The sequence below is a fragment of the Hyperolius riggenbachi genome, chromosome 12 (genome assembly GCF_040937935.1).
Source record: "Hyperolius riggenbachi isolate aHypRig1 chromosome 12, aHypRig1.pri, whole genome shotgun sequence".
Lineage (NCBI taxonomy): Eukaryota > Metazoa > Chordata > Amphibia > Anura > Hyperoliidae > Hyperolius > Hyperolius riggenbachi.
The window spans coordinates 224,621,079-224,645,890 of record NC_090657.1 but is presented as its reverse complement, the minus strand read 5'-3'; the positions used below and the strand labels follow the sequence as shown (position 1 = coordinate 224,645,890).

Below are 24,812 nucleotides of genomic sequence, written 5' to 3'. Positions count from 1 at the left end.
CCCCTCCCCCCCCCCCTATTAGTGTTTTAGTTTGCTGACCCCTTATTGATCAGTTGATCGTCATATGATCATCTGATCTTCTGATCTCATCTCTCTCCCCCTCACATCACCGTCCTCTCTTCTACTTCCATCCCCAGCACTTTCCTCATCCTCATTTAAAAAAAAAAAAAAAAAAAAAATCTTTCTATCTATTATCTCTTTATCTTGTTCTGTACCCTATCTATAAAAAATGGCAAAGAGGCGATACACAGAACAGGAGATCGTTGCCTTGATGGAAATCAGCGGCAGCGACGAAGAATCTGACTGCGAATCTGACGGCGAAGAATGGCTGCCGGTTGAACATTCCGACCCGCTGTCAGACGGCGACTCCAGCTCTGATGAAGGTGAAGGGCCATCAGAGCAGGCAAGAGTTGCTACTGTGCATCCTGTTGTCACTGCATCAGTTCCCAGTGGCAGCGACTCTGAGACACAGGCGTCATCAGATCGCAGAGGAGGGAGCACAGCAGGCACTAGTGCTCCAGGGGCAGGCAGCCAGCAGCAAAGTCCTCAGGAACCCATGGACATTTTAGATGGCACTAGTGCTCCAGGGGCTAGCAGCCAGCAGCAAAGTCAGCAGGTACCACTGGACATGTCACACCTACTGTGGGTACCGCCAAACATGCAAGCACCCCAATTCCCTGCTTTCATTGCAAACAGTGGCTTAATGGTTGACATGACAGGGAATATGTCACCAGTCGATGTTTTCCAGCAATTCGTCAATGACGATTTTTTGCAATTTATTGTCGAGCAGACAAATTTGTATGCCGCTCAATTCATTGAGTCCCACCCCAGGTCCACTTATACCCGGAAATGGACACCAACAAACTTGCCGGAGTTGAAAGTGTTTCTAGGCCTAACTTTCAACATGGGGCTAACAAAAAAATCGCAGCTCGCAATGTACTGGAGTACAAATCCCATACACCACACCCCTCTGTACTCATCAACTATGCCAAAGCTGCGTTATCAGATGATCATGAGATTTCTGCATTTCAATGACAATAGTCAAAACAAGAGTCCAGACAATGCAGGCAGAGACCGGCTTTTTAAATTAAGGCCGCTTATAAATCACCTTAATTCAAAATTCAGTGAAATTTGTGTGCCTGGAAGAGAAATTGCAATTGACGAATCTCTAATGCCATTTCATGGCCGGCTTGGATTCAAACAATTCATCCCCAGTAAACGAGCCAGGTATGGGGTAAAGCTCTATAAGCTTTGCGAAAGCGGATCAGGGTACACCTTTGCATTTCGCATCTATGAGGGGCGAGATAGCCTGCTACAGCCAGAGGGGTGCCTAGCAGATATGGGAGCCAATGGAAAAATTGTGGTGGACCTCATGACCCCCTTACTAAATAAGGGGTATCATCTATTTGTAGACAATTTCTACACCAGCTTGCCACTTTTTAAATTTCTTTTTTCGGCTGACACCGTTGCCTGTGGTACCATCAGGGCAAACCGAAAAGGCTTTCCGCAAGAAGTCCTGAAAAAAAAATTGAAAAAGGGGGAGACTTGTAGTCTGTGCAGCAATGAAGTCCTGGCACTAAAATACAAGGACAAAAAAGATGTGCTTATGCTGTCCACCATGCACACAGAGGGCACAGTGTTAGTGACGTCTCGCCGATCAGAGACTGTCAAGCCTATTGCGATTGATGACTACAACAAGCATATGGGAGCAGTGGATCTGTCCGACCAGATGTTGGCCCCATATTTGGTTGCTAGAAAAACTAAATCCTGGTACAAGAAGGTAGGGATTTATTTGCTACAAATGGCAATGTTCAACGCCCATGTGGCATACAGAAAAGCAGGCAATACCGGGTCATACCTGCAGTTCCAGGAACAGATCATTGCATCTTTCCTTTTTGGATCTGGCACAACACCAGTACGCAGTGACCAATCCCAGTGCGAAGACATCATCAGACTCTGCGACAGGCACTTTATGGAAGCACTTCCTCCTAATCCCCTGAAAAAATATCCTCAGAAGAGGTGCAAAGTGTGTGCCAAACATCAAATAAGAAAGGACACAAGATATTACTGTCCAGATTGTCCCTCCAACCCAGGCCTCTGCTTTACTCCGTGTTATAAAATATATCATACGGTCACCAATTATTAGAACCATGCCTATCTCCAAAAAAAAATTCTGTAGCCACCAGCTCTATTTGAAAAAAAAAATGCTTCCAAAAATAAAGAAAATAGACCAGGGGCAGCCTAAGGCATGTGCCATTAATTAAGGGCCACCATTCCCAGCGGGCCACCACATTATATTCTTATTTTTACAGTTGGTCATTGTTTATGACTGTATTTTGTTCATGTTTTTTTTTATGTTGCAGTTATACACATAAATGAATATCAAACAATAAAAAAGTGTAAAAGAAAAGTAAAAAGACAAAAAAAGTAAAAAAAAAAAAAAAAAAAAAAAAAGAGCTAGGCATTGCTGCTACCTCCACGTGGTGCCTGGTGGAAACAGCGAAAGCTGGCAAAATGCAGTGGATATTTCATTTCATTTTATATTTGATTTATCAGCACTTAGTGGCTATGCAGTCTCTGCGGTGGATGTTGCCATTTGCCCTGCATAGGATACTATATTGACAATGGCGGATGAAGGGGCCACAAATTCTTTCTGCTGCTCCTGCACAGGCTGAATATAATGGTCAACTACATGATCATCTAGTAACAAAATAAGGCCTATGGCACATCATTTTCATCGTGAGAAGCTGAAGAATACATTTTCCAGTGTTTTATTTCAGTGGCACCTGTCACTTTCAAAATGCTTAGCGACAAACTGTCACCAACAGTCAAAAAAATATTTATTTTCAAACAAGTGGTCACACTTGTGCAATTTTCAGCAAAACCACAAAAATGTAACGGACACAATATACCCATCTTTGTATAGCCCTGTATCTCTACTTTTCAAAATGGTGGCACTTGTAGTACTTATTTTCTGTTCTGACACACATAGGACTCTGTGAAGGAAGCGTGACGCTATAAAAAGGAAAGCGGAAAAAATGCCCTTCAAAAATCCAAATACGCAGGTCTCTTATAAAGGCCCACTACGTGGTCAGCTAGTAACAAAATAAGGCCTATGGCACATCATTTTCATCGTGAGAAGCTGAAGAATACATTTTCCAGTGTTTTATTTCAGTGGCACCTGTCACTTTCAAAATGCTTAGCGACAAACTGTCACCAACAGTCAAAAAAATATTTATTTTCAAACAAGTGGTCACACTTGTGCAATTTTCAGCAAAACCACAAAAATGTAACGGACACAATATACCCATCTTTGTATAGCCCTGGATCTCTACTTTTCAAAATGGTGGCACTTGTAGTACTTATTTTCTGTTCTGACACACATAGGACTCTGTGAAGGAAGCGTGACGCTATAAAAAGGAAAGCGGAAAAAATGCCCTTCAAAAATCCAAATACGCAGGTCTCTTATAAAGGCCTACTACGTGATCAGCTAGTAACAAAATAAGGCCTATGGCACATCATTTTCATCGTGAGAAGCTGAAGAATACATTTTCCAGTGTTTTATCTCAGTGGCACCTGTCACTTTCAAACTGCTTAGCGACAAACTGTCACCAACAGTCAAAAAAATATTTATTTTCAAACAAGTGGTCACACTTGTGCAATTTTCAGCAAAACCACAAAAATGTAACGGACACAATATACCCATCTTTGTATAGCCCTGGATCTCTACTTTTCAAAATGGTGGCACTTGTAGTACTTATTTTCTGTTCTGACACACATAGGACTCTGTGAAGGAAGCGTGACGCTATAAAAAGGAAAGCGGAAAAAATGCCCTTCAAAAATCCAAATACGCAGGTCTCTTATAAAGGCCCACTACGTGATCAGCTAGTAACAAAATAAGGCCTATGGCACATCATTTTCATCGTGAGAAGCTGAAGAATACATTTTCCAGTGTTTTATCTCAGTGGCACCTGTCACTTTCAAAATGCTTAGCGACAAACTGTCACCAACAGTCAAAAAAATATTTATTTTCAAACAAGTGGTCACACTTGTGCAATTTTCAGCAAAACCACAAAAATGTAACGGACACAATATACCCATCTTTGTATAGCCCTGGATCTCTACTTTTCAAAATGGTGGCACTTGTAGTACTTATTTTCTGTTCTGACACACATAGGACTCTGTGAAGGAAGCGTGACGCTATAAAAAGGAAAGCGGAAAAAATGCCCTTCAAAAATCCAAATACGCAGGTCTCTTATAAAGGCCCACTACGTGATCATCTAGTAACAAAATAAGGCCTATGGCACATCATTTTCATCGTGAGAAGCTGAAGAATACATTTTCCAGTGTTTTATTTCAGTGGCACCTGTCACTTTCAAAATGCTTAGCGACAAACTGTCACCAACAGTCAAAAAAATATTTATTTTCAAACAAGTGGTCACACTTGTGCAATTTTCAGCAAAACCACAAAAATGTAACGGACACAATATACCCATCTTTGTATAGCCCTGGATCTCTACTTTTCAAAATGGTGGCACTTGTAGTACTTATTTTCTGTTCTGACACACATAGGACTCTGTGAAGGAAGCGTGACGCTATAAAAAGGAAAGCGGAAAAAATGCCCTTCAAAAATCCAAATACGCAGGTCTCTTATAAAGGCCCACTACGTGATCATCTAGTAACAAAATAAGGCCTATGGCACATCATTTTAACCAGGAAGGGCCAAAGAGCATTTTTTGAAGTGTTTTATATCAAAATCACTTGTCATGTGAAAATTAGGCAGGGTGAAAAGTGACAAAAATGTATATTTTCTGCTTTTACATCTGTTTTTCCTTGTCATATGCATATGAAATAAAATAATTGCTTGGAAACAATAATACTGAGAGATAGCCTAGATTGTCCTGAAAAAAACACTACATGTTTCAATTAGATAGCATAAGTAATTAAAAAGTTATTACTGTATTAAAAGCAACACAGCTGAGTATCAAAATTGTCAGGAATCTGAAGGGGGTAAAAACCCAGGAATGCGAAGTGGTTAAGCATAAAAAATCCTTCAAATTGTAATACCAAATAAGACACAGAGGTAGAGCACCCACTGACATGGCGGCAATTTTCTCATAGAAATGATGGGTTAAAACATTGTTTGATGAAGAGAAAAGTTTCAATTAACTGACTGAATAAATAGTACAATCAAATCAGTCATTTTGTGGTACAGTTGGATAGTACTGTGTATGGCCAGAGTTCCCATTCTGATTTTGGCTCCCCTCCCTGTCACAGTCTGTAGGTTTCTGTGCAGTGTGAGTACTCATAACATTGACTACAATAGTCATCTCCACTGCTTAGGCAGGGAACACACTTGCAGGGCCATTTTCCCCATCGATTTCCGAGTCTCCATTGGCTTTTACATTTGCGTTTTTCTGCTAAAGTTTTGCCGCTATTGGTCCCTTTTATTCAGCGTTTCTGGCAGAATATACTGTATGCAAATGTGCACATTGTGCAGGGAAAAGCAGAAAGATGTGCGATTTAAAAATGCATGGAAAATTGCAAACACAAAACACGAACGTTTTCCAGAGCAAGACTAATGACTTCAATAGCCTGTGGAATTGTGTGCGTTTTGCCATCCGGACACATGCACAATCGCATCTAGTATGTTCCCTGCCTTAGAGATAAATATTATAGGGCCGGACTTCCCAACCCTGTCCTCAAGCTCCACCCACAGTCCATGTTTGGCAGGAAATAGCACATATTCACAAGTGAGGTAATTAGTGTCTCAGCAGAGCTGATTAAATACTTCTGTGTGTATTTCCACAAAACATTCACTGCTGGTGGTACTTGAGGACAGGGTTGGGGAACACTGTTCTAAGGTACAAGAGGAAGCTTCACTTTAACTGGTTGTAAAGTCACATGGGCAGAACTTCAGTGGGGCCCCAGCTGGAGCAGCAGTAACAGCTGGCTATTGGCTTCACTGATGACGAGGTGATTGATATTACAAAGTGCTGTGCAGATTGCCAGAGAGGCACAGGGGTGTCCTATACCCCTGATGTGCATTTGGCTCCATCTGGCTGCCCCATCCAGTGAGTCAGGTATGAAAGGGGGGAGCTTGTGATTAAACTAGACCCTTCGCACCTGCATAAAGTAATTGATGAGGGCTTGACACCCTACATACTTTACTCACTTTGGTCTTATGGTCTTCCCTTTATCTCTTAATTCAGAAGTATTGAATCGGGATGATACCAATTACCCCGGACTTGTCCGCACAACAGGCATGTTTAGTGCATCATGTATTCTATTATCAGAAATGAGGTGTGATCTGCATCTCTAAGGATCCATATAAGTCATCTTCATGTAAACCAGCCATTCTCTTCAGACTGAAGTCCCTCAGAGTGGGAATGGAAGGACTCAGATTTCAAAATCTCCACTAATTCTTCAGGTATCTTTGTTCCTAACAAAATAAATAAGTGACAGAAGTAAATGGTGTTGTAACAGACAACCAAGCCGTTTATAAAGAAATATTCCATATATGGTTGCAAAATATATGTAAGGGCCCTACAAACAGGTGCTGTAGCTAAGAGAAGGGTCTAGAAAGAGAATGATGAATCCCCACATCCAAAATCATAGAACTTTAAAGAGGGATTCGGGTTGTCACAACATCTTATATTATGGATGGGCGGGAATTGCAGTTGGTGGGGCGGGCAGTTAGGGTTAGGCATCGCTTGGGTGGTTGATTAGGCATTTTATGGTGGGGGACCGGTTAGGGATCGGTAGAGGAACAGCTTGCTTGAGAACAAGGTTAAGTGAAAATGACTGATATTTTAATATCCAAATTAAGTAGTGGATTATTAGTAATTGTTTCCAATATTTCACTAGCAGCTTTCTCTGACCTTCAAATTACTACAGCACTCTTTTTTAATGTATGCAAAAAAATTGAAATAAACATCAATTGTGTAGATATGACACCCCCCCCCCCCTCCCTCCTGTGTTTTCCCTTGTTGCTATTCTCCACTCAAGTCTGCCATTAGTTTCAGAAGAAAAAGAACACTGACAGGTTTGTGATGGGTGTATTCCAGTGCTTAATAAGGCTGCTTTGTGGTTGAAAGGACCTGATTGCCAGTTTCTTAGGGATAGTCGGAAATGGCGATTTCCAATTTCATGGAAAAAAAATCGGATCACTGAAAATGCAGATTACCCATTTCAGAGGAAAGTCTTTTTTTTGTCATTTTGTTAATAAAGTTGATTAATTATAATACTTTTGAGTATTGGACCAATCAGAGAATGTGGAACTTTACTGCAGTAATCGGAATACCATGGAAATTTTAGGCCAATCAAATGACTCATGAAATATTGGGTAATATCAGTCTTGTGTCACATGTAAAATAACAGTTGTAATATGATTTCCGCTGAAAGAATTCTCCATTCTTTGATTGGTCCAATGCTTCTGAGCTCTGTGATTGGGCTAAAATTCCAAGTTGCAGTAATGTGGCGTTCCTGCGGGAATCCTCCTCTCTCTATAGTACTGATTGGCCACGATGTCATCTCCTTGGTGACGTAGATGTACAGCCATGTTACATAGGGGAACATTGATAGTGAGATGGCAAGAAGTAGCCTGAGAGCTCCAACATGCTGCCTGTAAGAAACAGAAAGCCAAACAGGAATGAAAACCGGTCAGACATTATTTGGTGCACTGTGCTGTTGGTCTGCATATGACCCAGTTGTCTCTCGTCCTTCTATTCTCCTCAGTTGTCTGTTTCGGGTCTTATATATAGGTCTGTATTACTTAAAGGGGAACTGAAGTAAGAGGTATACGGAGGCTGCCATATTTATTTCCTTTGAATAAATACCAGTTGCCTGGCAGCCTTGCTGGTCTATTTCTCTGCAGTAGTATCTGAATAACACCAGAAACAAGCATGCAGCTAGTCTTGTCAGATCTCACTTTAAAGTCTGAAACACCTGATCTGCTGCATGCTTGTTCAGGGGCTAAATAGGAAAACATGGCAGCCTCCATGTACCTCTCTCTTCAGTTCCCCTTTAAAGGAAACCAGAGGGGAAAATAAACTGATGACATCATATGCTGAATGTAGGAAATGTTTTTGACCTGCACTAATAAGCTGATCAGACAAGACATAGCATATCAATAGCTCCCCTCATAAGCGTCTGATGAGTGTGGGAAATATTTCAACCAGCAAATGTGAAATATCTGACACTGGTGAGAAAACATGTTGATATGCTGAGTGTGGGAAATATTTTGACCTGCAATAATAAGCTGATCAGCCATGAATTATAGGACACTGGTCAGAGGACATATTGATGTTAAGTGTGGGAATTGTTTTAACCAGCAAATATCAGCTGATCAACGCTGAAATATCTGACACTGTTGAGAAGACATTGAAATGCTGAGTGTGGGAAATGATTAGACCAGCAAATAGCTTGTCAGAGCTGAAATAACTGACTCTGATGAGAGGACTTATTGATATGCTGAGTGTGGCAAATGTTCTGACCTGCAATAATAAGCGGATCAGACGTGAAATATCTGACACTGGTGAGAAGACGTTGATATGCTAAATGTGGGAAATGTTTTGAACAGCAGTAATCAGCTTGTCAGAGCTGAAATATCGGACACTGGTGAGAGGACATATTGATATGCTGAGTGTGGGAAATGTTTTGACCTGCAATAATAAGCTGATCAGATGTGAAATATCTGACACTGGTGAAAGGACATATTAATATGCTGAGAGTGGGAAATGTTTTAAACAGCAATAATCAGCTGATCAGACATGAAATATCTGACACTGTTGAAAATACATTGATACGCCGAGAGTGGGAAATGTTTTGACCTGCAATAATAAGCTGAACAGACATGAAATATCTGACGCTTGTTAAAAGGACATATTGAAATGCTGAGTGTGGGAAATGTTTTGACCTGCAAATAGCTTGTAAGAGCTGAAATAGCTGACACTGGTGAGAAGATGACCTGCAATAATCAGCTGATCTGACATGAAATATCTGACACTGGTAAGATGCATATTGATATGCTGATTGGGAAATGTTTTGACCAGGAACTTAGCTTGTAAGAGCTGAAATATCTGACACTCATGAGAGGATGTATTGATATGCTGAGTGTGGGAAATGTTTTGATCTGCAAATATCAGCTTGTCAGTGCTGAAATATTTGACGCTGGTGAGAAGACATATTAATATGCTGAGTGAGGGAAATGTTTTGACCTGCAATAATGAGCTGATCAGACATGAAATATCTGACGCTTGTTAGAGGACATGTCTGATCAGCTTATTCTTGCAGGTCAAAACATTTCCCACACTCAGCATATTAATGTCTACTCACCAGCGGCAAATATTTCAGCACTGACAAGCTGATATTTGCAGATCAAAACATTTCCCACACTCAGCATATCAATACATCCTCTCATGAGTGTCAGATATTTCAGCTCTTACAAGCTAAGTTCCTGGTCAAAACATTTCCCAATCAGCATATCAATATGCATCTTACCAGTGTCAGATATTTCATGTCAGATCAGCTGATTATTGCAGGTCATCTTCTCACCAGTGTCAGCTATTTCAGCTCTTACAAGCTATTTGCAGGTCAAAACATTTCCCACACTCAGCATTTCAATATGTCCTTTTAACAAGCGTCAGATATTTCATGTCTGTTCAGCTTATTATTGCAGGACAAAACATTTCCCGCTGTCGGCATATCAATGTATTTTCAACAGTGTCAGATATTTCATGTCTGATCAGCTGATTATTGCTGTTTAAAACATTTCCCACACTCAGCATATCAATATGTCCTCTCACCAGTGTCAGATATTTCAGCTCTGACAAGCTGATTACTGCTGTTCAAAACATTTCCCACATTTAGCATATCAACATCTTCTCACCAGAGTCAGATATTTTACGTCTGATCCGCTTATTATTGCAGGTCAGAACATTTCCCACACTCAGCATATCAATAAGTCCTCTCATCAGAGTCAGTTATTTCAGCTCTGACAAGCTATTTGCTGGTCTAATCATTTCCCACACTCAGAATTTCAATGTCTTCTCAACAGAGTCAGATATTTCAGCGTTGATAAGCTAATATTTGCTGGTTAAAACAATTCCCACACTTAACATATCAATATGTCCTCTGACCAGTGTCCTATAATTCATGGCTGATCAGCTTATTATTGCAGGTCAAAATATTTCCCACACTCAGCATATTAATATGTCTTCTCACCAGCGTCAAATATTTCAGCACTGACAAGCTGATATTTGCAGATCAAAACATTTCCCACACTCAGCATTTCAATACATTCTCTCATGAGTGTCAGATATTTCAGCTCTTACAAGCTAAGTTACTGGTCAAAACATTTCCCAATCAGCATATCAATATGCATCTTACCAGTGTCAGATATTTCATGTCTGTTCAGCTTTTTATTGCAGGACAAAACATTTCCCGCTCTCGGCAGATCAATGTATTTTCAACAGTGTCAAATATTTCAGCACTGACAAGCTGATATTTGCAGGTCAAAACATTTCCCACACTCAGCATTTCAATATGTCCTCTAACAAGCGTCAGATATTTCATATTGAAATGCTGAGTGTGGGAAATGTTTTGACCTGCAAATATCAGCTTGTCAGTGCTGAAATATTTGACACTGGTGAGAAGACATTGATATGCTGAGAGTGGGAAATGTTTTGACCTGCAATAATAAGCTAAACAGACATGAAATATCTGACACTGGTAAGAATACATTGATATGCTGAGTGTGGCTAATGTTTTGACTAGCAACATTGAGCTGATCAGACATGAAATAGCATATCAATATGTCCTCTCGCCATTGTTAAATGAGTATGGGAAATTTTTTGACCTGCGATATTAAGCTGATCAGACATGAAATCTCTGACACTGGTAAAAAGACATTGATATGCTGAGTGTGGGAAATGTTTTGTCCTGCAAAAAACAGCTGATCAGACATGAAATATCCGACACTGGTTTGTCAGAGCACCCTGGGATGCACAATCGACTGTCAAAATGAGGCTTCCCTCGCTGTCCTCTGGTTCCCCCATTGCCGAGGGCAGACCCTCCAAAGATTACTAATAAGAGCTTGTCTGTAATCTGATTGGGACCACACCCCCCCTCAAGCACGAGTGTGGCCATATTGCGCCTGTGCCATCAGCCACTCTTGCTATGGCACAGGACAGGCCACATGCAAGAAGAGGAGTTTGGACCTGATCAGCTGAAGAGTCCGTGTATGGCAACAGGGGACCATAGGAAAGCGAGGAAAGCTTCATCAGGATCCAGAAGCTTCCCACTTCTTAGGCAAGTATGTTTTTAAAATACATTTTGCCAGAGCACCCTGGGGTGTCTATTGTCAGAGCACCCTGGGATGCCCGTTTATTGCTAGTACAGGAATATAAAACAGAAAACCGAGAGCCCAATATAGTGTAGTATGTATTGGAAAATAGGAGAGTATATGAACCGTAAGTATTTATACTTACAAACCAGGGTTACCACAAAGGCAAGCACTGTAGATGCAGGTGAGGAGTTTAAGCCTGTCCCCACTCAGGACTAAGATGTCGCTCTCTGTGGATAGGAGAAGAAGAGGGTGTAACACCCCTCCACCAAGGGTGGATATCTTAATTTGTAGAGATGTTCAGAGGTGCCAAAAGGATAACATTTGATAAAATAGTTTAAAATGTTCGGGAGACGGTGGTGGGCCAACCAACTCAAAATAGATACGATGCTGTAAGTCGAAGTAATAACAATTTATTCACAACGCGTTTCATTGTGAATTGGCAATGCGTTTTGCGGGCATAACCCCCGCTTCTTCAGGCAATAAACAGGAGTATCACACAGCCAGGGGTCCAGTATTAGCTTAGCACCTCTGTTAGAGTTGACAAGCTAATACTGGACCCCTGGCTGTGTGATACTCCTGTTAATTGCCTGAAGAAGCGGGGTTATGCCCACGAAACACATTGCCAATTGTTTCTAGGAGTATGTGAATAAATTGTTATTACTTAGACTTACAGCATCGTGTCTATTTTGGGTTGGTTGGCCCACCACCGCCTCCCGAACATTTTAAACAATTTTATCAAATGTTATCCTTTTGGCACCTCTGTACATCCGTTTACTGCCAGAGCACCCTGGGAGGTCAGTTTACTGCCAGAGCACCCTGGGAGGTCAGTTTATTGCCAGAGCACCCGGAGATGTCAGTTTACTGCCAGAGCACCCGGAGATGTCAGTTTACTGCCAGAGCACCCGGAGATGTCAGTTTACTGCCAGAGCACCCGGAGATGTCAGTTTACTGCCAGAGCACCCGGAGATGTCAGTTTACTGCCAGAGCACCCGGAGATGTCAGTTTACTGCCAGAGCACCCGGAGATGTCAGTTTACTGCCAGAGCACTCGGAGATGTCAGTTTACTGCCAGAGCACCCGGAGATGTCAGTTTACTGCCAGAGCACCCGGAGATGTCAGTTTACTGCCAGAGCACCCGGAGATGCCAGTTTACTGCCAGAGCACCCGGAGATGTCAGTTTACTGCCAAAGCACCTAGAGATATCAGTTTACTGCCAGAGCACCCAGAGATGTCAGTTTACTGCCAGAGCACCCTGAGATGTCAGTTTACTGCCAAAGCACCTAGAGATATCAGTTTACTGCCAGAGCACCCAGAGATGTCAGTTTACTGCCAGAGCACCCTGAGATGTCAGTTTACTGCCAGAGCACCCGGAGATGTCAGTTTACTGCCAGAGCACCCGGATATGTCAGTTTACTGCCAGAGCACCCAGAGATGTCAGTTTACTGCCAGAGTACCCAGAGATGTCAGTTTACTGCCAGAGCACCCGGAGATGTCAGTTTACTGCCAGAGCACCCGGAGATGTCAGTTTACTGCCAGAGCACCCAGAGATGTCAGTTTACTGCCAGAGCACCCGGAGATGCCAGTTTACTGCCAGAGCACCCGGAGATGTCAGTTTACTGCCAGAGCACCCGGAGATGTCAGTTTACTGCCAGAGCTCCCTGGGATGCAAAGGAGGAGTCTTGACTTGACACTGTCTTGCAGTAAATATCAGCTCCTTTATTAAGGGATCTTGCAGGACACAGCAAAAGACAGCAACAACTGAGAAAGAGAGGAAGCTCCTCTGGAAACATCACAGATTGCTAACCCACTAAACATCAGAACAGCAAATCAGCCTTATATAGTTCCCTTCAATGAACAGGGACCAATCCAAGTGCCTGGATGTCCGAAGGTCAACCAACCACAATTGACTGTGAAACTTTCACAGCTCCCCGACTATCAGCCCCAAACAGACCTGATGGGGAACTGTAGACAAACAAAAAAGCACCAATCACCAAAGGGAAGGTGTGGCATATGGGAAGTTAAAAAAAAAACATTGCATGAAAAGCATAAAAAAACACCCTCACAACTGTGCCAGAAAACAAATAAGCAATATACACATGCGTGGGCACATGCACATTAAACCCGCATTGTTTGTTATCTATCAGTTGTTTATTAGGGATCTTGTGATATGACTGCCCACTGTAATTTGGTTGGTTGGCCTTCAGGTGTCCAGGCACTCTGATTGGTCCCTGTTCATTGAAGGCTGATTTGCTGCTCTGATGATTAGTGGGTTAGCAAGCTAGAGAAAGAGAGGAGGCTCTTCTCAAAATGTCACATTGGCCTCGATTCATAAAGCATTCCCGCATTCGGAAATGCAGAAAACCGCTCACTTTACCGACCACACAGCAAAATATGTATTCATAAAGGCTTTTTCCGCATGAAAAGCCGACATTCGCGAGCAGAGTGATCAATCACCGCCTTGCGCGGTGATTATCATAGCAAAAGTAACAAATGTCAATTCATAAAGATTAGAGGTAGCGGTATGCGGACGGGTATTACCGCTACCTCTGATGTGGCGAGAAGCGTGCGGAATACAGTGCAGTGAATGGGACAGACCTCCCAAGCAGCTGCAGAGAGAACACCGCACGGAGGGATTCCGCCTGCTTCTCCTGTTTCCGCATGTCTCCCGACAGCCTAACGCCTGCCTACAGCGGAATATCTCCGCACGCCTGTCACAAGTAGCAAAATTTTTATGAATTACCACCCTGAAGGCGGAAATACCGACAGCGGTGTTTCCACGCTCGACGTTACCTTCCCGACAGCACTTTTATGAATCGAGGCCATTGTTGCCAAACTTTGCTGTATCCTGCAAGATTCCTCAGTAGAAGAGCTGATATTACTGCAAGATGATGCCAGGTCAAGATTCCTTCTTAGCTACATGTTTGGACTTCTGGGTGGAAGTTACACAATCACAGCACGTTGCACTTTATTTGGTAGGGAGCTGCTCACAACTTTGGTCTTCTAATGCACCCTGGTATATCAGAGTACTGCCAAAGCATCCTAAGATGTAAGTTTACTGCCAGCGCACCCTGGTGTGCCAGTTTACTGCCAGAGCACCCTGGGATGTCAGTTTACTGCCAGAGCACCCTGGGATGTCAGTTTACTGCCAGAGCACCCTGGGATGTCAGTTTACTGCCAGAGCACCCTGGAAGGTCAGTTTACTGCCAGAGCACCCTGGGATGTCAGTTTACTGCCAGAGCACCCTGGGATGTCAGTTTACTGCCAGAGCACCCTGGGATGTCAGTTTACTGCCAGAGCACCCTGGGATGTCAGTTTACTGCCAGAGCACCCTGGGATGTAAGTTTACTGCCAGAGCACCCTGGGATGTAAGTTTACTGCCAGAGCACCCTGGGATGTAAGTTTACTGCCAGAGCACCCTGGGATGTCAGTTTACTGCCAGAGCACCCTGGTATGCCAGTTTACTGCCAGAGCACCCTGGGAGTTCAGTTTACTGCCAGAGCACCCTGGGATGTCAGTTTACTGCCAGAGCACCCTGGGATGTAAGTTTACTGCCAGAGCACCCTGGTGTGCCAGTTTACTGCCAGAGCACCCTGGGATGCCAGTTTACTGTCAGAGCACCCTGGGATGTAAGTTTACTGCCAGAGCACCCTGGTGTGCCAGTTTACTGCCAGAGCACCCTGGGATGCCAGTTTACTGCCAGAGCACCCTGAGATGCCAGCTTATTGTCAGAGCACCCTGAGATGTCAGTTTACTGCCAGAGAACCCTGAGGTGTCAGTTTACTGCCAGAGCACCCTGAGATGTCAGTTTACAGCCAGAGCACCCTGAGATGTCAGTTTACAGCCAGAGCACCCTGGGATGTCAGTTTACTGCCAGAGCACCCTGGGAGGTCAGTTTACTGCCAGAGCACCCTGGGATGCCAGTTTACTGCCAGAGCACCCTGGGATGTCAGTTTACTGCCAGAGCACCCTGGGATGTCAGTTTACAGCCAGAGCACCCTGAGATGTCAGTTTACAGCCAGAGCACCCTGGGATGCCAGTTTACTGCCAGAGCACCCTGGGATGTCAGTTTACTGCCAGAGCACCCTGGGATGTCAGTTTACTGCCAGAGCACCCTGGGATGTCAGTTTACTGCTAGAGCACCCTGAGATGTCAGTTTACTGCCAGAGCACCCTGGGACGTCAGTTTACTGCCAGAGCACCCTGGGAGGTCAGTTTACTGCCAGAGCATCCGGAGATGTCAGTTTACTGCCAGAGCACCCTGGGATGTCAGTTTACTGCCAGAGCACCCGAAGATGTCAGTTTACTGCCAGAGCACCCTGGGATGTCAGTTTACTGCCAGAGCACCCGGAGAAGTCAGTTTACTGCCAGAGCACCCGGAGAAGTCAGTTTACTGTCAGAGCACCCTGGGATGCCCGTTTATTGCTAGTACAGGAATATAAAACAGAAAACAGAGAGCCCAATATAGTGTAGTATGTATTGGAAAATAGGAGAGTATATGAACCGTAAGTATTTATACTTACAATCCAGGGTTACCACAAAGGCAAGCACTGTAGATGCAGGTGAGGAGTTTAAGCCTGTCCCCACTCAGGACTAAGATGTCGCTCTCTGTGGATAGGAGAAGAAGAGGGTGTAACACCCCTCCACCAAGGGTGGATATCTTAATTTGTAGAGATGTTCAGAGGTGCCAAAAGGATAACATTTGATAAAATAGTTTAAAATGTTCGGGTGACGGTGGTGGGCCAACCAACTCAAAATAGATACGATGCTGTAAGTCGAAGTAATAACAATTTATTCACAACGCGTTTCATTGTGAATTGGCAATGCATTTTGCGGGCATAACCCCCGCTTCTTCAGGCAATAAACAGGAGTATCACACAGCCAGGGGTCCAGTATTAGCTTAGCACCTCTGTTAGAGTTGACAAGCTAATACTGGACCCCTGGCTGTGTGATACTCCTGTTAATTGCCTGAAGAAGCGGGGTTATGCCCACGAAACACATTGCCAATTGTTTCTAGGAGTATGTGAATAAATTGTTATTACTTAGACTTACAGCATCGTGTCTATTTTGGGTTGGTTGGCCCACCACCGCCTCCCGAACATTTTAAACAATTTTATCAAATGTTATCCTTTTGGCGCCTCTGTACATCCGTTTACTGCCAGAGCAGCCTGGGAGGTCAGTTTACTGCCAGAGCACCCTGGGAGGTCAGTTTATTGCCAGAGCACCCGGAGATGTCAGTTTACTGCCAGAGTACCCGGAGATGTCAGTTTACTGCCAGAGCACCCGGAGATGTCAGTTTACTGCCAGAGCACCCGGAGATGTCAGTTTACTGCCAGAGCACCCGGAGATGTCAGTTTACTGCCAGAGCACCCAGAGATGTCAGTTTACTGCCAGAGTACCCAGAGATGTCAGTTTACTGCCAGAGCACCCGGAGATGTCAGTTTACTGCCAGAGCACCCGGAGATGTCAGTTTACTGCCAGAGCACCCAGAGATGTCAGTTTACTGCCAGAGCACCCGGAGATGCCAGTTTACTGCCAGAGCACCCGGAGATGTCAGTTTACTGCCAGAGCACCCGGAGATGTCAGTTTACTGCCAGAGCTCCCTGGGATGCAAAGGAGGAGTCTTGACTTGACACTGTCTTGCAGTAAATATCAGCTCCTTTATTAAGGGATCTTGCAGGACACAGCAAAAGACAGCAACAACTGAGAAAGAGAGGAAGCTCCTCTGGAAACATCACAGATTGCTAACCCACTAAACATCAGAACAGCAAATCAGCCTTATATAGTTCCCTTCAATGAACAGGGACCAATCCAAGTGCCTGGATGTCCGAAGGTCAACCAACCACAATTGACTGTGAAACTTTCACAGCTCCCCGACTATCAGCCCCAAACAGACCTGATGGGGAACTGTAGACAAACAAAAAAGCACCAATCACCAAAGGGAAGGTGTGGCATATGGGAAGTTAAAAAAAAAACATTGCATGAAAAGCATAAAAAAACACCCTCACAACTGTGCCAGAAAACAAATAAGCAATATACACATGCGTGGGCACATGCACATTAAACCCGCATTGTTTGTTATCTATCAGTTGTTTATTAGGGATCTTGTGATATGACTGCCCACTGTAATTTGGTTGGTTGGCCTTCAGGTGTCCAGGCACTCTGATTGGTCCCTGTTCATTGAAGGCTGATTTGCTGCTCTGATGATTAGTGGGTTAGCAAGCTAGAGAAAGAGAGGAGGCTCTTCTCAAAATGTCACATTGGCCTCGATTCATAAAGCATTCCCGCATTCGGAAATGCAGAAAACCGCTCACTTTACCGACCACACAGCAAAATATGTATTCATAAAGGCTTTTTCCGCATGAAAAGCCGACATTCGCGAGCAGAGTGATCAATCACCGCCTTGCGCGGTGATTATCATAGCAAAAGTAACAAATGTCAATTCATAAAGATTAGAGGTAGCGGTATGCGGACGGGTATTACCGCTACCTCTGATGTGGCGAGAAGCGTGCGGAATACAGTGCAGTGAATGGGACAGACCTCCCAAGCAGCTGCAGAGAGAACACCGCACGGAGGGATTCCGCCTGCTTCTCCTGTTTCCGCATGTCTCCCGACAGCCTAACGCCTGCCTACAGCGGAGTATCTCCGCACGCCTGTCACAACTAGCCAAATTTTTATGAATTACCACCCTGAAGGCGGAAATACCGACAGCGGTGTTTCCACGCTCGACGTTACCTTCCCGACAGCACTTTTATGAATCGAGGCCATTGTTGCCAAACTTTGCTGTATCCTGCAAGATTCCTCAGTAGAAGAGCTGATATTACTGCAAGATGATGCCAGGTCAAGATTCCTTCTTAGCTACATGTTTGGACTTCTGGGTGGAAGTTACACAATCACAGCACGTTGCACTTTATTTGGTAGGGAGCTGCTCACAACTTTGGTCTTCTAATGCACCCTGGTATATCAGAGTACTGCCAAAGCATCCTAAGATGTAAGTTTACTGCCAGCGCACCCTGGTGTGCCAGTTTACTGCCAGAGCACCCTGGGATGTCAGTTTACTGCCAGAGCACCCTGGGATGTCAGTTTACTGCCAGAGCACCCTGGGATGTCAGTTTACTGCCAGAGCACCCTGGGATGTCAGTTTACTGCCAGAGCACCCTGGGATGTCAGTTTACTGCCAGAGCACCCTGGGATGTCAGTTTACTGCCAGAGCACCCTGGAAGGTCAGTTTACTGCCAGAGCACCCTGGGATGTCAGTTTACTGCCAGAGCACCCTGGGATGTCAGTTTACTGCCAGAGCACCCTGGGATGTCAGTTTACTGCCAGAGCACCCTGGGATGTCAGTTTACTGCCAGAGCACCCTGGGATGTAAGTTTACTGCCAGAGCACCCTGGGATGTAAGTTTACTGCCAGAGCACCCTGGGATGTAAGTTTACTGCCAGAGCACCCTGGGATGTCAGTTTACTGCCAGAGCACCCTGGTATGCCAGTTTACTGCCAGAGCACCCTGGGAGTTCAGTTTACTGCCAGAGCACCCTGGGATGTCAGTTTACTGCCAGAGCACCCTGGGATGTAAGTTTACTGCCAGAGCACCCTGGTGTGCCAGTTTACTGCCAGAGCACCCTGGGATGCCAGTTTACTGTCAGAGCACCCTGGGATGTAAGTTTACTGCCAGAGCACCCTGGTGTGCCAGTTTACTGCCAGAGCACCCTGGGATGCCAGTTTACTGCCAGAGCACCCTGAGATGCCAGCTTATTGTCAGAGCACCCTGAGATGTCAGTTTACTGCCAGAGAACCCTGAGGTGTCAGTTTACTGCCAGAGCACCCTGAGATGTCAGTTTACAGCCAGAGCACCCTGAGATGTCAGTTTACAGCCAGAGCACCCTGGGATGTCAGTTTACTGCCAGAGCACCCTGGGAGGTCAGTTTACTGCCAGAGCACCCTGGGATGCCAGTTTACTGCCAGAGCACCCTGGGATGTCAGTTTACTGCCAGAGCACCCTGGGATGTCAGTTTACAGCCAGAGCACCCTGAGATGTCAGTTTACAGCCAGAGCACCCTGGGATGCCAGTTTACTGCCAGAGCACCCTGGGATGTCAGTTTACTGCCAGAGCACCCTGGGATGTCAGTTTACTGCCAGAGCACCCTGGGATGTCAGTTTACTGCTAGAGCACCCTGAGATGTCAGTTTACTGCCAGAGCACCCTGGGACGTCAGTTTACTGCCAGAGCACCCTGGGAGGTCAGTTTACTGCCAGAGCATCCGGAGATGTCAGTTTACTGCCAGAGCACCCTGGGATGTCAGTTTACTGCCAGAGCACCCGAAGATGTCAGTTTACTGCCAGAGCACCCTGGGATGTCAGTTTACTGCCAGAGCACCCGGAGAAGTCAGTTTACTGCCAGAGCACCCGGAGAAGTCAGTTTACTGTCAGAGCACCCTGGGATGCCCGTTTATTGCTAGTACAGGAATATAAAACAGAAAACAGAGAGCCCAATATAGTGTAGTATGTATTGGAAAATAGGAGAGTATATGAACCGTAAGTATTTATACTTACAATCCAGGGTTACCACAAAGGCAAGCACTGTAGATGCAGGTGAGGAGTTTAAGCCTGTCCCCACTCAGGACTAAGATGTCGCTCTCTGTGGATAGGAGAAGAAGAGGGTGTAACACCCCTCCACCAAGGGTGGATATCTTAATTTGTAGAGATGTTCAGAGGTGCCAAAAGGATAACATTTGATAAAATAGTTTAAAATGTTCGGGTGACGGTGGTGGGCCAACCAACTCAAAATAGATACGATGCTGTAAGTCGAAGTAATAACAATTTATTCACAACGCGTTTCATTGTGAATTGGCAATGCATTTTGCGGGCATAACCCCCGCTTCTTCAGGCAATAAACAGGAGTATCACACAGCCAGGGGTCCAGTATTAGCTTAGCACCTCTGTTAGAGTTGACAAGCTAATACTGGACCCCTGGCTGTGTGATACTCCTGTTAATTGCCTGAAGAAGCGGGGTTATGCCCACGAAACACATTGCCAATTGTTTCTAGGAGTATGTGAATAAATTGTTATTACTTAGACTTACAGCATCGTGTCTATTTTGGGTTGGTTGGCCCACCACCGCCTCCCGAACATTTTAAACAATTTTATCAAATGTTATCCTTTTGGCGCCTCTGTACATCCGTTTACTGCCAGAGCAGCCTGGGAGGTCAGTTTACTGCCAGAGCACCCTGGGAGGTCAGTTTATTGCCAGAGCACCCGGAGATGTCAGTTTACTGCCAGAGTACCCGGAGATGTCAGTTTACTGCCAGAGCACCCGGAGATGTCAGTTTACTGCCAGAGCACCCGGAGATGTCAGTTTACTGCCAGAGCACCCGGAGATGTCAGTTTACTGCCAGAGCACCCGGAGATGTCAGTTTACTGCCAGAGCACTCGGAGATGTCAGTTTACTGCCAGAGCACCCGGAGATGTCGGTTTACTGCCAGAGCACCCGGAGATGTCAGTTTACTGCCAGAGCACCCGGAGATGTCAGTTTACTGCCAGAGCACCCGGAGATGCCAGTTTACTGCCAGAGCACCCGGAGATGTCAGTTTACTGCCAAAGCACCTAGAGATATCAGTTTACTGCCAGAGCACCCAGAGATGTCAGTTTACTGCCAGAGCACCCTGAGATGTCAGTTTACTGCCAGAGCACCCGGAGATGTCAGTTTACTGCCAGAACACCCGGATATGTCAGTTTACTGCCAGAGCACCCGGATATGTCAGTTTACTGCCAGAGCACCCAGAGATGTCAGTTTACTGCCAGAGTACCCAGAGATGTCAGTTTACTGCCAGAGCACCCGGAGATGTCAGTTTACTGCCAGAGCACCCGGAGATGTCAGTTTACTGCCAGAGCACCCGGAGATGTCAGTTTACTGTCAGAGCACCCGGAGATGTCAGTTTACTGCCAGAGCACTCGGAGATGTCAGTTTACTGCCAGAGCACCCGGAGATGTCAGTTTACTGCCAGAGCACCCGGAGATGTCAGTTTACTGCCAGAGCACCCGGAGATGTCAGTTTACTGCCAGAGCACCCGGAGATGCCAGTTTACTGCCAGAGCACCCGGAGATGTCAGTTTACTGCCAAAGCACCTAGAGATATCAGTTTACTGCCAGAGCACCCAGAGATGTCAGTTTACTGCCAGAGCACCCTGAGATGTCAGTTTACTGCCAGAGCACCCTGAGATGTCAGTTTACTGCCAGAGCACCCGAAGATGTCAGTTTACTGCCAGAGCACCCGGATATGTCAGTTTACTGCCAGAGCACCCGGATATGTCAGTTTACTGCCAGAGCACCCAGAGATGTCAGTTTACTGCCAGAGCACCCGGAGATGTCAGTTTACTGCCAGAGCACTCGGAGATGTCAGTTTACTGCCAGAGCACCCGGAGATGTCAGTTTACTGCCAGAGCACCCGGAGATGTCAGTTTACTGCTAGAGCACCCGGAGATGTCAGTTTACTGCCAGAGCACCCGGAGATGCCAGTTTACTGCCAGAGCACCCGGAGATGTCAGTTTACTGCCAAAGCACCTAGAGATATCAGTTTACTGCCAGAGCACCCAGAGATGTCAGTTTACTGCCAGAGCACCCTGAGATGTCAGTTTACTGCCAGAGCACCCGGAGATGTCAGTTTACTGCCAGAGCACCCGGAGATGTCAGTTTACTGCCAGAGCACCCGGATATGTCAGTTTACTGCCAGAGCACCCGGATATGTCAGTTTACTGCCAGAGCACCCAGAGATGTCAGTTTACTGCCAGAGTACCCAGAGATGTCAGTTTACTGCCAGAGCACCCGGAGATGTCAGTTTACTGCCAGAGCACCCGGAGATGTCAGTTTACTGCCAGAGCTCCCTGGGATGCAAAGTAGGAGTCTTGACTTGGCGCCGTCTTGCAGTAAATATCAGCTCCTTTATTAAGGGATCTTGCAGGACACAGCAAAAGACAGCAACAACTGAGAAAGAGAGGAAGCTCCTCTGGAAACATCACAGATTGCTAACCCACTAAACATCAGAACAGCAAATCAGCCTTATATAGTTCCCTTCAATGAACAGGGACCAATCCAAGTGCCTGGATGTCCGAAGGTCAACCAACCACAATTGACTGTGAAACTTTCACAGCTCCCCGACTATCAGCCCAAAACAGACCTGATGGGGAACTGCAGACAAACAAAAAGCACCAATCACCAAAGGGAAGGCGTGGCATATGGGAAGTTAAAAAAAAAACATTGCATGAAAAGCGTAAAAAAACACCCTCACAACTGTGCCAGAAAACAAATAAGCAATATACACATGCGTGGGCACATGCACATTAAACCCGCATTGTTTGTTATCTATCAGTTGTTTATTAGGGATCTTGTGATATGACTGCCCACTGTAATTTGGTTGGTTGGCCTTCAGGTGTCCAGGCACTCTGATTGGTCCCTGTTCATTGAAGGCTGATTTGCTGCTCTGATGATTAGTGGGCTAGCAAGCTAGAGAAAGAGAGGAGGCTCTTCTCAAAATGTCACATTGGCCTCGATTCATAAAGCATTCCCGCATTCGGAAATGCAGAAAACCTCTCACTTTACCGACCACACAGCAAAATATGTATTCATAAAGGCTTTTTCCGCATGAAAAGCCGACATTCGCGAGCAGAGTGATAAATCACCGCCTTGCGCGGTGATTATCATAGCAAAAGTAACAAATGTCAATTCATAAAGATTAGAGGTAGCGGTATGCGGACGGGTATTACCGCTACCTCTGATGTGGCGAGAAGCGTGCGGAATACAGTGCAGTGAATGGGACAGACCTCCCAAGCAGCTGCAGAGAGAACACCGCACGGAGGGATTCCGCCTGCTTCTCCTGTTTCCGCATGTCTCCCGACAGCCTAACGCCTGCCTACAGCGGAATATCTCCGCACGCCTGTCACAAGTAGCAAAATTTTTATGAATTACCACCCTGAAGGCGGAAATACCGACAGCGGTGTTTCCACGCTCGACGTTACCTTCCCGACAGCACTTTTATGAATCGAGGCCATTGTTGCCAAACTTTGCTGTATCCTGCAAGATTCCTCAGTAGAAGAGCTGATATTACTGCAAGATGATGCCAGGTCAAGATTCCTTCTTAGCTACATGTTTGGACTTCTGGGTGGAAGTTACACAATCACAGCACGTTGCACTTTATTTGGTAGGGAGCTGCTCACAACTTTGGTCTTCTAATGCACCCTGGTATATCAGAGTACTGCCAAAGCATCCTAAGATGTAAGTTTACTGCCAGAGCACCCTGGTGTGCCAGTTTACTGCCAGAGCACCCTGGGATGTCAGTTTACAGCCAGAGCACCCTGGGATGTCAGTTTACTGCCAGAGCACCCTGGGATGTAAGTTTACTGCCAGAGCACCCTGGGATGTAAGTTTACTGCCAGAGCACCCTGGGATGTAAGTTTACTGCCAGAGCACCCTGGGATGTCAGTTTACTGCCAGAGCACCCTGGTATGCCAGTTTACTGCCAGAGCACCCTGGGAGTTCAATTTACTTCCAGAGCACCCTGGGATGTCAGTTTACTGCCAGAGCACCCTGGGATGTCAGTTTACTGTCAGAGCACCCTGGGATGTAAGTTTACTGCCAGAGCACCCTGGTGTGCCAGTTTACTGCCAGAGCACCCTGGGATGCCAGTTTACTGCCAGAGCACCCTGGGATGTCAGTTTACTGTCAGAGCACCCTGGGATGTAAGTTTACTGCCAGAGCACCCTGGTGTGCCAGTTTACTGCCAGAGCACCCTGGGATGCCAGTTTACTGCCAGAGCACCCTGAGATGCCAGCTTATTGTCAGAGCACCCTGGGATGTCAGTTTACTGCCAGAGCACCCTGGGGTGTCAGTTTACTGCCAGAGCACCCTGAGATGTCAGTTTACAGCCAGAGCACCCTGAGATGTCAGTTTACTGCCAGAGCACCCTGAGATGCCAGCTTATTGTCAGAGCACCCTGAGATGTCAGTTTACTGCCAGAGAACCCTGAGGTGTCAGTTTACTGCCAGAGCACCCTGAGATGTCAGTTTACAGCCAGAGCACCCTGAGATGTCAGTTTACAGCCAGAGCACCCTGGGATGTCAGTTTACTGCCAGAGCACCCTGGGAGGTCAGTTTACTGCCAGAGCACCCTGGGATGCCAGTTTACTGCCAGAGCACCCTGGGATGTCAGTTTACTGCCAGAGCACCCTGGGATGTCAGTTTACAGCCAGAGCACCCTGAGATGTCAGTTTACAGCCAGAGCACCCTGGGATGCCAGTTTAGTGCCAGAGCACCCTGGGATGTCAGTTTACTGCCAGAGCACCCTGGGATGTCAGTTTACTGCCAGAGCACCCTGGGATGTCAGTTTACTGCCAGAGCACCCTGAGATGTCAGTTTACTGCCAGAGCACCCTGGGACGTCAGTTTACTGCCAGAGCACCCTGGGAGGTCAGTTTACTGCCAG

The 24,812-nt window shown here is 45.6% G+C and overlaps 1 protein-coding gene across 1 annotated transcript; it reads left to right on the top strand.

The window, feature by feature from the left end:
* The first annotated feature begins 229 nt into the window (after positions 1–229).
* On the top strand, positions 230–2,146 carry LOC137541076 (piggyBac transposable element-derived protein 4-like). The gene has a single exon (XM_068262218.1). It carries the CDS (start codon positions 230–232, stop codon positions 2,144–2,146), a length of 1,917 nt encoding a protein of 638 aa, XP_068118319.1.
* Positions 2,147–24,812: the final 22,666 nt, after the last annotated feature.